The following is an 18,193-nucleotide window of genomic DNA, read 5'->3' on the forward strand; positions in this document are numbered from 1 at the left end:
AATGACCGAAATCCTAGAGAACTGCTCAAAATACAAAAAATAAAAATGGTCGAAATCGGCCGATTTTGTAGAGAGTTGCTCAACTGTAACTTCGTACCAAAATGATCTAGCGACTTCGTTTGCGATTCAAAAGACGTGTTTTTGATGCTTGAAATATGTCTCAAAGACAAACAAATTTGCCAAAACTGAAAAAATTGCTTGCAAAAAAAAAAACTTTTGGTTAGCATTTAACTGATTAAACTTTTCTTTACAATGACATTTTTTAACACTCTTTTGATGGGCCACCCTAGTGATTTTCATATAAAATCCTGTAGAGTAAACAGATCAAAAGATAGAAATTTGGCGTTTTCCGCAAAGTTGTTTGAAATGCCTAGTACTGCAATACTGCCGAAGAAAGTATACCTCTGTCTGATCTAGGAGCGAAGATAGTTTTTGATAATATTAGAAATTGTTAGAACACCCTACTTTCATATTGTACAAAAGATGTTGAATTTAATTCTTAACAAATGCTTCCTTGATACCGAAGCTCGAAAATGCAAAATGCATTGCTGAATCGGAAATGGGTTATTCTCTACCAACTCACACGAAATCGGGAAAAGTTGCCCCGATCCCTCTTCGATTTGCGTGAAACTTTGTCCTAAGGGGTAACTTTTGTCCCTGATCACGAATCCGAGGTCCATTTTTTGATACCTCGTGACGGAGGGGCGGTACGACCCCTTTCATTTTTAGACATGCGAAAAAAGAGGTGTTTTTAACAAATTTGCAGCCTCAAACGGTGAAAAAATAGAAATTTGGTGTCAAAGGGACTTTTATGTAAAATTAGACGCCCGATTTGATGGCGTACTCTGAATTCCGGAAAAAACGTACATGATGAACGACAACCAACATTTTCAAAAAAAAAAAAATCGTAAAATCGCGATAACTCTTGATGTTTATAAGCAAACCCCTTATGTTTATATATCAAAATTTCTGTTATTGTCTGCTCTACAACTTTGTAGAACATTGTTACACTCTAAAAAATAACCCTGTAAAGTTAGAAAAAAAACACGAAATTTAAATGAAAATTTTTGTTCTAAATGAAAAAATAACCCTTCTGGGTCAATGTAGATTCGAAAAGTGCATTAAATTTCCCATAAAATGACATGTTCCAAATTTTTGTACAGTCGAGTAACGGAAAATGGCATAGTTTTCAAAAGTTTTTTAGTGTTTTTTTCGATAAAAAAAAAAGTTTTTTCGGAATTCTGAGTACGCCATCAAATCGGGCGTCTAATTTTACATAAAAGTCCCTTTGACACCAACTTTCTATCTCACCACAGTTTCAGGCTGCAAATTATTGAAAAACACTTCTTTTTTCGCATGTTCAAAAATGGAAGGGGAGGGGCCGCCCCTCCGTCACGAGATATAAAAAAACGGACCTCAAATTCGTGATCAAGGACCAAAGTTATCCCTTAGGACAAAGTTTCACGCAAATCGAAGAGGGGTCGGGGCAACTGCTGTGTGAGTTGGCGGAGATTTACTTATTCACTTCAAAAACAGTAATGTTGAATTATCATATTTTTAAAATATGTTAGGGTATATAGTTTCCAGTTAAGTCTGCAGTATTTTTTTCCTGATAGGTGCGCTGGAAGTGGGGACGCGAAGTCGTGATTATGCAGGTTATTTTTTTTGTGTGCTTTTGTGTCGCTGTTCGTTAGGGGTGAGTGATTGTGATCGAATAATAGCATGACTTACTGAATTATTTGTGTCTTGAGCGTAATTTTCGTTGAGTAATTGGTGTTTTTTGGTGATTTTTTTTTCTGTGATTTTTTTTTGAGATCTTAATTAATTGTTTTGTGATTTTCAAAGCCCTTCCTATATCATCGATGATCGGAAGGCACGGCGTCGGGTAAATTGTGTATAATTGTTTGAATAAGGTTCAATTTTTTATGGTGAAAAAGCCTTATATATATAATGATCGAAAGACGCACTGACATTTTGGATTAATTAATAGTGGAGTGAAATAATTGTGTGTGAGTGATTTTGAGTGCTAACCAGAAAGACCTCCCCATAGCACCGTTGCTCGGAAGGCTCGCCGACGGGTCTGTTATGAAAGTCCTCCCCATAGCGTCGTAGCTCGGGAGGCATCGAAAAACCAATACCTTATCCTACTAACCCAAAAAAATAATAATCACGTGATGCTTGAAGGAGTTGCTGTGGATTCAACGGTCTCAAGCGGTATCAACAAGTATATAGCGAAAAACTATGTGCTTGATGAGTCTGCAACTTCAACTATCGGACTAACATTCCTCCCTTTTGTTGAACTGCAGGCTTCTTGGGAGGGCGCCGGTATTGACTAATAAAGTCGGGGTCTTCAGGGGTTAAACAGTGAACGGATGGTTGGCTCCCACTGATCATTTTTGATTCATTGTTTAACTTCAGCTGATCTGTCAATAACGGAGTAGCAGCTCATTGGCAGTCAACCATGCTCATGCTCATGCTCATGCTCAAGTCTGCAGTATTTTTTTCATATTATTGTATCAATGTTTATTTTCACCAACTCCTTCACTCACCGATTGCCCACATTAGCTCTCCTCCACATTCTTTCTCTTGCATAAGATGAGATAATGCAGGTCAAACAACAACAATGCCCTCAGCGCAATTCCTCCCCCCCTTTCTGTGAATCCACGCTCTACGGAAATCCATTCCGAATGGGTCAAAGAGCGTGCCCAACTCGGCCCGCCGTTGAACCTTTTTATGTTTATATGATGCTTTATATGTTGTTTCATTTTATCGGCGAATAAATAAACCCAAAATTGAATATGAGTACCGCGCGCCAGTCGGTTCTGGCTATGGGGTCACGTGATCCCCGTCGGATCCGGTGGATTTGGGATCGCAACAGAAATAAATCAGGGCCCTGCGGCAGCGGCGGCGGTTCGGTGCAAATCTGATCCGATGTAACATATTACTTAAAATTTGGATCGAAAAAAGAGGGGTAATCTTCTCAGTATTGATGAGGGATATAAGATTAAAGGAGGGAAATTCTCTGAGAAATATGTCTTTTTTTAATTTTATTTTTTTGATTTTTTTTTTTATCCAGCTGAAACTATTTTGGTGCCTTCGGTATGCCCAAAGAAGCCATTTTGCATCATTAGTATTTCCATATAATTTTCCATACAAATTTGACAGCTGTCCATACAAAATTGATGTATGAAAATTCACAAATCTGTATCATTTGAAGGAATTTTTTGATCGATTTTGTGTCTTCGGCAAAGTTGTAGGTATGGATACGGACTACACTGAAAAAAATTATACACGGTATAATAGTAGTTTATGCAACAAGTTGCAAAAAGAGGATTTTTTCAGCACGAGTCGTACATTTATCCAACGAGGTTCACCGAGTTGGATAAATACGAAGAGTGCTGAAAAAATCAAGTTTTGCAACGAGTTCCATACAACATTTTTTGCAATTCCAAAATACACACACTGAGTGAAATTTTATGTCAAATTTTCATGTATTTTGTCAATAAATCGTTTAAATCAAAAAGATGTTGAAAAGTGTTACTTTTCGAAACAAGTGCTGAAAAGTTCAACTTTTCAGCACCCATTTGAGTGCTGAAAAGTAGAACTTTTCAGCATTTATTTTGAAAAGTGTTGCTATTCGATTCTGTTATTTTTGGTACAGAAAAGTAGGCTATTTCGTCGTTCATGAATGACAGGAAAAGTAAGTAGTTTCACGACGAAATTGCAAAAATGATTTTAGTGAATTTTTATTATTTTTTTGCCACTTAAACTTGATTTGCAAAAAACACAATTTTTTATTTTTTTTATATGTTTTAGAGGATGCCAACTTTTCAGAACTTCATTTCTCGATGTAAAATCGAATTTGCAATCAAAAAGTACTTTATTGAAATTTTGATAAAGTGTATCGTATTCAAGTTAAATCAATTTTTAGGTGACTTTTTTGAAAATAGTCGCAGATTTAATTTGTTTAAATTAGTGCACATGTTTGCCCACCTTTGAAAAAAATATTTTTGAAGAGCTGAGAAAATTCTCTATACTTTGCTTTTTTGAACTTTGTTGATACGACCCTAAGTTGTTGAGATATTTCCATGCAAAGGTTAAAAAACAGGAAAATTGATATTTTCTAAGTCTCACCCAAACAACCCACCATTTTCTAATGTCGATATCTCAGCAACTAATGGACCGATTTTCAATGTTAAAATATGAAACATTCGTGAAATATTCCGATTTTTACAAAAACAATGTTTTCATTTCTGTTAAATCAAGACTTATATTTCGAAAGGGCGTAATATTGAATGTTTTGCCCTTTCGAAATGTGAAATACTTGATTGATCTTTTAAAAATACAACTATTTGAAAAAAGACAAACTTTAATCAAACAGTTAAAAAATAAAAATTAATCAAACCGCAGGCTTCAGAATCCCTGCTCCAGAAAACGTTCAGCAAGATCATTCAAAGTGGGATGTATAATAATAAAAGCGAGAAAATCTTCGCTTAAAACTGGTCGGATTAGATACCAGCGGAGGCAAAGCCTGGAATCGACCGAAAGACCAAAGTCAAAGGTGCTGACCATGAGGGTAAGACAGGCAGGTCTTACAGATTGACGGTGGGGGAGGGAAGCTTTGCGGGAGAGGCTTCCAAATATACTGGCGAAATAAAATTAGACGTGAGGAGCTTTTCCAGTCGTTTTGGCAGCAAAGAGGACCGCTTTTGCTGATGATTTTCGTTTTTTTTTTTTCTTTCGCTCTCTTTCACTTTTATGACTAAATTTTATCGCTCGAGAGCAGTCAACGAGGGAGCGAAAAAAAAGAAGCTGCCTGCTCGTCACAGATATTTTTTTGCTGTTGTGAGGGAAATGTGTGACTCAGGGGTCAGAGTGAAGAAAAAATGGGGAAGGGGAGGAAAATATGGCAAAATGAAATTTGATACCAGCAGTAAATCAAATCATTGCAGCCTTTATTTATTATTGATACGACGCGATCTTTCTGCTTGGGATGCAGATGTTGTTGTTGTTGTTGTTTTTTCAGTCAAAGCTTAATGCCTGCAACAATAATAATATGCTTTATTGTTTTTATGCTTCCCGCGGGAGGATTGAGAGAGCTGAGCATGCGAACATAAAAAGATATAAACAATAAATAAACAGTGAAAGTAAAAAGCACGGCATTTGTTGCCAGCAAGACACTGAAACTGACTCAGAAATGGCCGGGAACCAGCTGCTGCTCAGATTTCGAGAATCTGTGCTAAACAAATTTGCTTTATGGTGCAAAAAAAATGAGAATAAAACTTGGTTTGAAATGATTTCTTTAAGTTTTAATTTGAATTCCGCACTCTAGAGTTGTTTCAAACAGGCTCAATTATTCTTACTTATTCCGCACGAGTTTTGCCACCACGCAGTGTTGTTGTCATCTCGATGAAAATGTTCAGAAGTTCTTGTGGTGAAAACAGGTCACTACTGCCTCCATCCGTTGATGCTGGTTGGTTTACCCTTGGTTGCTGACTGAAGGCAGGAGGTGCAATGGCTGCAGATTTGGAATCACTCGAACAGATCCCGCTCCTGGCGACGCCAAAGCAGGAAAATCCACGTCCGTGAAAGTTGGTGGTGTTTTGCGACGATTTAATTGGTGCCTCGTCGTCGCTTGCTGCCGATTTTTTACAAACTCAGCTCGTTTTGGGCAGCTACGATTCTTGGCCGAATGGTCGCCACCGCAATTGAAGCATTTGGCTTCGATGTTCTCGTTGATTGTGTTGCAAGCTTGAGTTTTGCGCTCACCTCCACAGGTTGCACAACGACTCTTGATGAAACTCTTCCTTCCACCATGTCCAAACTGCAAACAGTTCGAACACTGTGTCACGTCACGGTGCACTGGACGATAACGTTCCCAAGTCACGATGATGTTGAAAATTGCCCGAACTGCCTTCAGCTCAGACGGCGTTGTCGATCCTTTCTCGAGATGAACCAGATACAGTTGATCACGATACTTGATGTCCTTGTTGTGTCTCGTCATCTTGAAGACTTCGATCACGTTCCACTTAAGAGTTTTGAGTAGTTTTCAATAGTGTGTTCAATCTTTGTGTTGTTCAAGAAATCCTGAACGTAGGTAGTTGTAATCCTTTCTGGTAGAGGATATTCAGGATAAATATATATTTCAAACATAGGGTAAATCATGTATTACCGCGTTCACAAAAAAGGATAAAATGCGTTGTAGGAATTCATCCCAGAACACCAATTTAGTGTGGTTTTTGGTGCAAAATGCTGCACACATACACACACACAAGAAGACGTGTCACGTTCTATGTGTGAGCTCTGAGCAGCACTACAGTATACCACACTATCATACCGCAGCCCAGAAACAAGAAGAAAGAAGTGTCGCATAAAATTGTGCAAAATATTGCATGGCACAAATTGCAGAACCAACAATAGCAACAACAGTACAATGTAGAAGTGTTGTTTAGCAGCGATTTTATTTCTCTCTTTCTCATGAGAAAATGAGACAAAAGTGCGGCAAAACAACAAGTTAACCTAGTTCGAGAGCAAATTACGGCAATTGCTGATTACGGAACTAAACTATGATTATGTTTGTAGTTATTGAAGTGGAATAGTTTTAACTCACCCAAAAGCCGCCAACTGGTTCCCCCGGCGCTGCTGCTGACCCCACCACTCCGGCTGATGATCCACAGCCAGTGCGGGCTCTGGACGGTCACGATGGCGGTACTTTCGCGACCCGCCGACCGCAGCCCGTCGATCGTGGCGATACACTTGATGTGCAGCGTCGCGTGGTCCACCTCCTTCGGGAAGAGTCGCTGCAGGGGCAGATGCATCTCGAGCGTGCGCGACTTGAGCGTGTACCCGTCCAGCTCCAGCGAGGTTTCCTGCAGCTGCTGCAGGTACTCCACGGGGACCTGGCAGAAGTTGAAGATGAACTTTACACATTCAAGAAGACTCTGCCCAACCCCACTCACCGCCTTCTCGTTGATGAAGAAGTACAGCCGCGGCGACAGGCTGGCCACGTCCGAGGTGCAGTTCGCCTCCAGCACGTCCCCCGGGCTGTAGGTGACCATGTGGCCACTGATGATGGGGTCGTGCTGCGGGAGCGCCTCCACGGTCATGTTTTTGCTCCCGTTGGCCAGCGCAAACTGGGGCGCATCGCCCGAAACCTCACACCGGTACTGGCCACTCGAGTGCCGGCTCAGGTTCGTCAGCCAGATCTGGCACAGGAACTGATTGCAGAGACTTTCGGGCGTCACCACCTGGACGCCCTCCACCGGGAAGTCCTTGAAGCGGGGGTTCAGCATCGGGGCGAACCTTGGGAGGGAGTAAAATTTGGCAATTTCTAAACTAAACAACACGAACGTCAAATTCTAACCGGTAAAACTCCTCGTTTCCCTTGTACCACTTGACCGAGTTGAGCTGGTTCTCGCCCAGGTCGTACGAGCAGGACATTGTCACCGGATGGCGGTAGTCGACGATATCCGGTACGTTGATTTCCGTCAGCTGCAGTGCTACCACCTGGTGGCATTCTGAAATGGAAAGCGGAGACGAAAAACACGAAATTATTAGGCAAGTTTGATAAGTAAAATGTAGATTTAACTTCACTTCTTTAAGAGAAGTTTTATTTTATATATATTTTTTAAATATCATTGACACATTCTCCGGCAATGTGCACCAGAAATTTTGTAAAGCATGTATGAACTATTTGAATATTTATCCTCGATTCTTAACAACTTGAAGCTTCAAAAATCATCGTTTTCATTAATTGATCATTGTTTCAAGTTTGTTAAGTTATGTGTCAATTCGTGAAAAAATCAGCATTTTAAAACATTTTTCTTAAAACTCCTGGTTTTCCGAGAAATATAATCCAATAATTAGTCTTTTGATTGCATTTTGTAGGTTTTAGGTTTTTATCTTATGTTATGTATTTTTTCGAACTAGTACAATTTGAAAAATGTAGGTATTTTTATGATTTTTTTTTACAAATAAAATTGCTTTAATTGACTGCTTATTTTTCGGGGCCATCCATAAACCTAGAAACCCTTTGTTTCACTTTGTCAAACAAACTTTTGTCACTTTATTGTTGGACGAACCCTTAGGGACCATCCATAAACCACGTGGACACTTTAGAGGGGGGGGGGGTATGGCGATTGTCCACGATCCATACAAAAAAGTTTTTTTTTGTATGGACAATTGTCTACGAGGGGGGGGGGGGGGGAAATTTCCAAAAAAGTGTCCACGTGGTTTGTGGATGGTCCCTTACCTAAATAAGTTATATGCAGCGTTCGTTATTAAAAATTTTAGGTTACGCAGCTTTAATATTCTCTAAAATTTAATTTAAGCAGCACAAAAGTCAGCAAAAAAGTTAAACCAAAATAACCCATCTACAAACGATATGAGCACTTTATTTTTCTCTCCTGAAAATATGAAACTGCTCACCTCCCTTCTAAAACGTCCACGTGTTTTGTAACTTGCCTCGAAAACCTTTGAAATATTAAAGAAGCGTTCTTTCATTACGTAACAAAACATTTATATTTCAGACTCCCTCTATCCCTTTGTAATACACAACCGATATTTTTTTTTTGTGTAAATCCTCAAACAGTATTTTACCCTCTGCCCCTCCCCCTTTTTTACGTACGTAATACATGAACGCCCCATTACATGGATAGAAGGAGGATTGGGGGGGGAGGGGGGGGGGTGTGCTAAATTAATGAAATTTTTAAAATTTGCCTGATTTGTATCAAACAATCGAAATTTGTTTTACATCAATTGAGTTTTTTTTGAAAATAATTAAATTTTCTCAAAATACCGTATTTTTTGAAGAACTAAAATTTTCATAAATTGCAATATGGGCATCAAACAAAGCGATTTTCACTTTATTAGATTTTTTTTAATACTAAAATTTTCACCAAATTCTGTATATTTCCGAAAATACTCAAATTTCCAAAGTAAGCAATATGCCCAAGTAACCGCGGGACACTAAAACCTAACATTAAATCCACTCTATATCAAAATATAAAGTAAGCTATTTACAGTCACATTACTCTATATCCCCTTGTAAAGTGAAATTAAAGCCAAAAGTGGCGACTGCAACGGTGCATTGGAAAGTACCTTAAAAAAATGACAAAAATAAACAAAAGTTTCTTAACGCCATCTGTCGGCTATTTTGGTGGTGAATATTTTCTAACATAGATGGCGCTGAATTAAGCTTGCTGAAATGTATTTTTTTTTTGGTTTTTTGCTCGAAGCTCCTGGTACTGCTGCCTGCGACGAATGATGTTTATGTGAAATTTTCGATTGTGATGCCGTGCGCGTGCTGACTACTCTGTGGATGAAGTTGCTTTTTGGAGAGGATTATTGTCGATGTTGTCTTTGTGATTTTTGTCTTTTCACAGATATTGAATTTCAAATAAACATTTTCTGCGACAATTTTTTATTTTCCATTTTTTAATCACTTCACTACACTACACTAAACATTTTATGTATTTATGATGATCATCAGCTTTTCTCCTTCTCCATCACAAGAAAAGATTCGAAGCGAATATTGCAGAAAGGAATCTTCGTTGAGCAAATTCCATTTATTGCTGAAGGTACGGTAGTATTCTGCAAATGGCAATAAATTTATAGCAATATATATTTCAAAGCAACATATTTTGATCTTACCAGGTTTTTTCATGATTTCCAACAAAAAAAATCACTCAAAGTATTTCCACTCCTTTTTGTTTACGCATTTTGCGAAGCACTAATAATAGTAGATTTAAAGTTACTTTAGAGTAACGTGAAATGTCAAAGCTTCAAAATGTTTGCGGCAGCTTATTTAGAGTTAGAACATTAAAGAAGCATTTCAAATGGTAATTTAGAGGCTCAAAACATGGAAAGGTTTATTTAGTGTTGATTTACAGTTCCAAGTTAGTGCTTGTGGTTACTTGGGTGTGTATCAAACAAGCGAAATTTGTTACATATTTTTGAATTATTAGAGCTTTTTTTAAATATTTTTTTCAAAACACCGTTTTTTTCGAAAGTATTAAAATTTTCATGATATTGCATGACCCATATTGTAAGGGTATCAAACGAAACGAAATTTGATGAGCATTTTAAGTTTATTAGAGTTTTTTTATGAAACAATAAAATTTTCACAAAATACCCTGTTTTAGGAACATACTGAAATTTTAAAAATTTGCAAAAAAACGCGGACTTTTTAATGCATTATCACTTTATTTTTTTTAAATCATTAAAATATTAACAAAATATTGTATGTTTTTAAAATACTCGAATTTCTATAATTTGCAATATGAACGGGTAAAATTTCATATGAAGCATAATTTTTTATGATTGTTTGAAGCAGGCCCGTAGCCAGGGGGGGGGCTACCGGGCTGCAGCCCCCCCCCGAAATTTTTCCCATATTTTTTTTATTATGGACTATCGAAAAAAAAATCTCAAATCGATGATTGTGAGTTCTCTTTCATTCTCCCAGAAGTAGATTGTTAGATAGAGAATCTAGAATACATTGATCAAACTATGTAATTTTTGCGTCCATTGTCGGACAAACACTTTGTGGAATATAGATCCAATATTTAACAATTGAGCTGCATATTTGAACATCGTTTTATTCAGTGACATTTTATTCGCCTCGTTTACGTTTGCAATTTATTTTGGAGTTAAATTTATCCTGCACTGAGACGTTTGGCTATCTTTCAAAGAAGAAAGAAGGAAAAGTGTCTAAAAGAGCGCCACCCTCGATTGCCCACAGACCTTGCAAAAATTCGACTTCGAATATAATCGAATCACGAACAAAAGTGTGTTATTTTTGATTTTCGAGCATCAGTACGGCATCAGACAGAAAAAAATGCATCTAAACTTTTCTAAAGTGATTTTAAGAAAGCGGTCATAATGGCGGTGATGAAATATTGAATTTGACTGAAATGAGGTTGCAGAAGCCGAATTTGATTTTAACATCAAGTAATTTTTTTTCATGATGCGATTATCTAATACCGATAATCGAAATATTAGATTATCGAGACTTCTTTTGGGGACCTTCAGTATATTTCCAAAAGCTTAGATTTCTACATTTTTCAAAATATACCTTATTTTGCAAAAATATTCAGATTTTGTAATGAAAATCTTAAGCATTTTTTGATATGAAGAACTTTTTGGTAAATTTGGACTATAATCAGAAATACCATCCCATTTTTCTTTTTTTAAGTTTTTTTTTTTTAAATTTTGGTGAGTAATATATCTGAGGCCTTGGAGAAAAATTCTCGAGAGATGCCTGTGTATTTTTTTCTTGATAAAGTTTTTCTGCAACAACTCGTCCAAAAAGCGTTCTTTTGGTCACATTTTTTAGTTTCCACCGTGCCACCATCCAATTTTTATTCAAAATTTCTAAAATACTTCTACTAAGTGAAGCCTTCAAAGGCAGAAATCCTGTAATTCTTAATTGACTAAAAATTCCCAAAATATTTTATCTAGCATTTTTGAATATTTATTGTTTTTTTTTTAATTCTTGAATTTATTCTAAATCTTAATTATTCGCTCTACTTGCCTTGGCGTTCTCAAATGCGAGATTCCTACTAGACACTAGTTGTCCGAAGATTTGATTGTTGAGGCAATTGCAAACCTCTATTTACACCTTAGCTTCCATCCACCCCGAAATTCGAACCTTTGGATTGTTAGTCCAACTGCCTACCAGCGACTCCACCGAGACAGGATCCAAGGAGACGACTCCTACACCTAGACTGAGCTATCGACCTAACCTCTAGGTTAGACCGGGGCCAACATTTACTTCCCTGTCCGACGGAAGGCGTGATCAGACAAATCTCGTCTCAAAATTTGCCACCGGGATCTTCTGGGATCAAACCCAGGCCGACTGGGTGAGAGGCAATCACGCTTACCCCTACACCACGGTCCCGGCTTAAGTTGTTTGGTTCGATTAATGTCTCCCGGTAGAACCTTCTCCAGGGCACTGGCTACTCCGGGTGTGGCCAATCCGGTCGAAATGGCCATTTTCATTACCAACCACGCTTACCCCTACACCACGGGTCCCGGGAATTTATTATGGAGTTTATATTTGGAGCGTGTTTTAAGTGATTTTTGAATTTTCAAATTATTTAATTTCTGATTAATATTTTATTTTTATACTTTTCTGTTTTCAAACTATTGATTTTTTGAATTTTTGAATTTCTGGCATCTTTAGATTTAGAATTTCAGAGTCTTAATTTTAAAATAATAAAAAAATCTAAATATACATTTTTAAAAATTTCATATTTCTGCTTCCCCTGCAACTCGTCCGAAAAATCGAAGGACAAATCAAATATTTGTTTCAAATAACTTCACACCATTATGTAGAAAACAAATTGAAGTGCATTTTCTTGCGTCAATAATACGGCATGTTTTGCCTCGTTTGAAAATAGGGTAGAGAACCCAAAAACCGCCCACTTTATAATGGAAATCTTAGCAATTTGACAAGAATTTAAAGACAATTTATGGGTTTCGGTTCTATTTGTTGTAGAACGTTGATACACTATTTGATTTTAAGTTTCCAAAAGGTTTTTATCATTTACAAGTTCATTTTTGTTGAAATTTTGCGTTTTAATAAAGTGCTCTGCAGTGCCTATTTTCGCCTCCCTAAATCCAATTATCGCCCACCCTTGGAACCAGTTTTCGCCCACGACAAAAATCAAGAAATCCATTGAAATTATGGCACAAAGCTAAGCAAATATGGTCTCCTATTGATACACAACATGTTCCAGAAGCTCAATTTCATTGATGTGCACAATTTTGTCGTATTATAAATTGAGCTTCAAAAAACCCTAGGAGTTTTTTTTTTACAGATATCCTACTTATTTTGAGCTTTTCTGTCTTTTCTAACTAAAACCAAAACATTTTCTCACTCGTTAAAAAAGTATGACTAAATCAAAATTCCCTATAGAACTTATGTGTCCCTATTCACTCAAGACAAGGGCACACAGTTACAGTTAGATCCATGTTGTTGTTGATTTTATTAGGGGAACTTTAACCCTATGGGTCATTCGCTCCCGAATTGACTCAATAGAAAACTTCGAGTACCTCTTAAATGAAAATATTAAAGCACATGTGGTATTTTGAAGGATATTGTGCAAAAACTTTTTCCTCCTTTGCTCAAATTGTTCTCCTATGTACCAGTAAACTCTTACCACGTTTGAACTAGGTGTCCCATATCTGAGTTTAGGTTAATTTTTGAACTGATGTTTTTACCAAAACACCCTAATTAATGAAATAAAATAAAATGATTAATTAACCTTTAAAAATAATCTGGAATGATCCAAATATATTTTCTAGCATATATCGCTGCGAATAGATAATATAAGCTTTTATGGTAAACGAAAACTGGTTCTAGATAAAATCTGAAAACACAATACTAGATTTCGCCCTGGGCGAAAATTGGATCTCATGTTTTTTTTCATGACCCCAGAAATCGCCCACTTTATTTTATAGAAATAACCTTTGCTATACTTTTAAAAAAGGTAAATCACTATATTTTCATGAAATTCAGACTCGCAGTGAAGCAATGAATTATTCAGATACATTATTTTCGGACAAAATGAGTTGTTTTCCCTCATTAACATTATTACCCGCTGTAGTCGAAATTTACAAAAATATGGCGGCTGCAATAAGGCTTTTTTTGAAATGCTTATAAAAACTTAATAAACAATAGAAATTCACTAGAAATGTTTCAATTAGAGCTAGAAATGAATGAATATGTAAACCTGAATAATAAATTAAACCAAACAATGGTAAAAGTTAGCTAAATACAGATTAAATCCAGTAGGTGGGCGAAAACTGAAGCAGGGCGAAAACTGGGTCCTCACCCTACTTTTATTTTTTCTAAAATTGCGATGTACAGTACAAAAAAAAGTATTCGTCACTAGCCGGATATTTTGAAAACTGAGGATGCAAAACAACTGGTACAAAATGCATTTTAATACACAATATATTTTTTATTTGCTTTTTCCGCCCCCTCGACCTTGGTCGAGGCAACAACGTCCTAATATAAAATTTAAAAATTTCATAATTTTAATAATTTATATTTCATTTTCTTTATTTCAAAGTGTTTTTACTTTGTATTTTGGAATATTTGAATTTAAAAATTCTTAAATTACTGAATTTTGAAATGCTCAATTTTTTGGTTTTTTGAATCCTTTAAATTTTCAAATTTTTATTTTTTTAAATTTTGAGTTTTTTTATTGCTTTTGGTTTTAGAATTGCCCAATTTTCGAAATTTTAAAATCCTAAATATTTGAAATGGACTTATATTTTTATTGTTGAATTCTAAAAATAATAATTGGTTGAGTCTTTAAACAAAAAATTAATGATTATTGTAATGGCTTTCCCTAATTCCTTTCCCTTTTAACTTCACTCTCAGCAAAAAACAAACTCTATCCTTTAAATGTTCGACTCTGCGTTTTTATGCAATTATAGATTTTTAATTTTTTTTATCAAATACAAAATTTTTCAAACGTTTCTAATTTACAGTCGCATTCCAATAAACAAACTCAAATTATTTGATTTTTTTTCATCAAAAAATATTGCAAAAAAGTAGCGCGCAAAGAAACGAACCACTTTTTGATTCTGTTCCCTTTCAGCTGCTTACCGCATGACAAAAATATTTTCGTGTCCCTTCCGTTGCTTGAGCGTTTTTTATATGGAATGTTACGTTCCTTCCGAGCTCCGTACTAGCATGATAGGGCAAAACTGTTTTTTAAATTTTCTTTTGAATGTTTAATATGGTTCTAGTAGCAAAATGCCAGACGTAGATTAGATTTACAGGAAAAATCTCATTGTTTTATACATTCTTATGTAAAGTTTCCTTGACTGTTCATTGAACCAGATTTCGCAAAAAAAAATTCTGAATCTTAAAATTTGTAAAATTTCGTTTCCTGAGTCACGATATTGCTTAAATATACAAACCAATATAATTTTACATCATTTTTATTAGTTTAATCACAGAAATGAAAATATAGATTTTTTTATTTTGCTAAAAAAAATAAGAGAGCATTAGCCGTTCCTAGAACCAACACAGCCAAATTTACCAACAGTTTAGTAAAACATTCATATTTTTTTTACTATTTTCAAGTATAATCATATCTTCTATCAAAGCTCATTTCAGATTAAAATACAGTTCGGATAGCAATAAAAGTAATAAGCAAATTGAAGATTTCAATGTGTGAAAAATTTATATTTTTCCCCGCACAATTTTAAATTTCAACATGCTGTGTCTCTGGAACGAATAGATAAATCTTTAACGGTTGTTCGTGGTTAAAAACAAATTTTCATTTGAGAAACTTGATAAATTGTTTGTAAACTATTTTCAATACATTGGATAGTGTTTATTCTAGCGTTTTTAATGAAATAGTGTTCTATAAAGATTAGTGTAAATTTAGAATGTTTGGTCTTAAAATCGGAAAAGACGTATTTTTTTGAAAATTAAAGGTTTTTTATGCATTCATATATTATTACATATTTTGACTCTAGAATACCTATAATAATGTTTAGAAGCATTTTGTAATACTCTTTGCTGAATTTTTTCAATTTGAAATTGAACTGTTTGGTCATATTAAAGGAAAAATTGAAGTATAATTATTCGAAGATACAATTTTGATAGCACTCAACAATATATTATTGGGATTGAAATGCTATAAAAAAGTACTAAATAAGGATCTGATTTATATTTTTTAACAATTTGCAAAATTTTGTTAATGATCAAAATTCTGGACCAATTTCTCAAAGTCATGAGTTTGAAAATGGTGTTTTACCGGAAACTCAAACGTTAAACGTTAATCGTTTTTTATGTTTGATTTAATCGGGAAAAATCTAACTTTAATTTTAGCTTGCCTAAATAAATACATTTTAAATATTTTTTCAGTAAATATAGTGGCGTTTATATTTTTTAACATTTCTTAATATCTCTTTACACATTAAAATTCAATAAAAAAAAACCTAATTCAATACAAATAGTAATTAATCGTCTGTTTTAGTTGGGAGAGGTTGCATAAGCATTAAAAAAAATAAGCAATAGCCTCAATAGCCTTAAAACAATTTAAATAAAATAGTATTAATGGGTTTTAAAGATAATTCCAAGCAAAGTTATGGTATGAGTTTTAATTTGTTTAAAAATCGTGTTACATTTTTTTCAATTCATAGTTTTAATTTATAAAACTATAGTAGAAATTAGCCATTAAAAGATACACACAGCTAAACATAAAAATCTAGACGGTTTTGAATTATATAGGAAAAATTTACCAATTTGTTCATCAGTTTTTCATCCAGAAAAACGAAATTACATAAGCTTGATAAACTAACATTTTCATCGGGCATTTTTTGTTATAAAAAAATTGATTCAGGGAATATTTTAAATGAACGTCATTTTGCTAGCGGACAGTTTTTCATGAAATTCGATTACATTTCAACAATCCAAGCAAACGTAAGAAAATCATTTTCTTTTCAAGTCCTTTTATATTAAGAGCGAGTTTTTCACCGATGTGAAACAGGTCGTATCGAGGTGCTCCGATTTGGATGAAACTTTCAGGGTTTGTTTGTCTATACATGAGATGAACTCATGCCAAATATGAGCCCACTACGACAAAGGGAAGTGGGGTAAAACGGGCATTGAAGTTTGAGGTCTAAAAAACATGAAAAATCTTAAAATTGCTCGCATTTCCGTAAAACTTCATCAATTCCAACTCCGGTAGATGCATTCGAAAGGTCTTTTGAAGCCCTTCAAAATGTGCTATAGACATCCAGGATTGGTTTGACTTTTTCTCATAGCTTTTGCAAATTACTGTTAAAAATTAATTTTTTTAAAACCCTAATTTCTCTTTCCAACAGCCTCCAACACCCATACTCCCATAGGTCAAAAGATAGGCAATTTCATGGACTATAAGCCTACGGTATTAACTTTTTGGCCAATCGCAGTTTTTCTCATAGTTTTACGATTTTTCTAGAACAAACATTTTACAACGTTAGCTTTTGCCCTGTAGGCTTCCGTAGCGGCACTTTTTGATCTCAATTTTGTCATATTCGGAATCCTCAGAAAATTTTACATTAGATTGAGGTGTTGGTATTTTGAATTTGATTGGAAAAAATGCCATTTCGAATTCATTAAAATATTATTTAGAATTTTGTCGGATTAGGGGTAAAACAAGTTTTCGCCTACTTGATACAGCATTTGACGTGTTGATCATAGGGTAAATAAGATCTATTTCTTTTTTCAAGAATGTTTTATTTAATTATTTTTTAAATCAAAATAACAACTCCAATACTTCTAACTTACGTGAAATTGTCCGAGGATTCCGAATATGACAAAATTGAGACCAAAAAAGTGCCGCTATGGAAGCCTACAGGGAAAAAACTAACATTGTAAAATGTTTGTTCTAGAAAAATCGAAAAACTATGAGAAAAACTGCGATTGGCCAAAAAGTTAATACCGTAGGCTCATAGTGCATTAAATTACCTATCTTTTGACCTATGGGAGTATGGGTGTTGGAGGCTGTTGCCAAAAGTTATTAAGGTTTTAAAAAAATCAATTTTTAACAGTAATTTGCAAAAGCTATGAGAAAAAGTCAAACCAATCCTGGATGTCTATAGCACATTTTGAAGGGCTTCAAAAGAACTTTCGAATGCATCTACCGGAGTTGGAATTGATGAAGTTTTACGGAAATGCAAGCAATTTTAAGATTTTTCATGTTTTTTAGACCTCAAACTTCAATGCCCGTTTTACCCCACTTCCCTTTGTCGTAGAGGGCTCATATTTGGCATGAGTTCATCTCATGTATAGACAAACAAACCCTGAAAGTTTCATCCAAATCGGAGCACCTCGATACGACCTCTAGAACAAACCGAGCAGAATCTACAAATACTGCCTCTTAACATGCTTTAGGAAAAAAATGGATTTTGGATGAGGCAGTTTTTTCAGTTTAATATTTTTTATCATAAGATGGAACTCTTTAAAATCTTTTTTGCATACATTCTTTTACAGTTTTATAATTCGTCTCAATAATTATACCGTTAACCAGGTGAATTTAAACGAGTGGTATTTCTGATTTGCTGATTTCCATATCTTTTGAATTTTTGAACCCAAGCCCCCCCCGAACAAAAATCCTGGCTACGGCCCTGGTTTGAAGCATGAAAACGTCCGTTTCTTTAAATACCCATATTGCATATTTTAACA

At 35.2% G+C, this 18,193-nt stretch overlaps 1 protein-coding gene across 1 annotated transcript in view; it reads right to left on the reverse strand.

Annotated features, from left to right (window-relative positions):
• LOC120424496 (uncharacterized) overlaps positions 1 to 18,193 on the reverse strand; it is a 96,687-nt gene that overhangs the window by 14,199 nt on the left and 64,295 nt on the right. The window contains exons 2-4 of the mRNA XM_039588682.2: positions 7,364 to 7,517; positions 6,960 to 7,302; positions 6,611 to 6,899 (exon numbers count right to left, since the gene is read on the reverse strand). Of these exons, the coding sequence (XP_039444616.1) occupies positions 6,611 to 6,899; positions 6,960 to 7,302; positions 7,364 to 7,517 (786 nt within the window). The remainder of the gene's footprint in view (positions 1 to 6,610; positions 6,900 to 6,959; positions 7,303 to 7,363; positions 7,518 to 18,193) is intronic.

Source organism: Culex pipiens, chromosome 1, assembly GCF_016801865.2.
Source record: "Culex pipiens pallens isolate TS chromosome 1, TS_CPP_V2, whole genome shotgun sequence".
NCBI classification, from domain to species: Eukaryota; Metazoa; Arthropoda; class Insecta; order Diptera; family Culicidae; genus Culex; species Culex pipiens.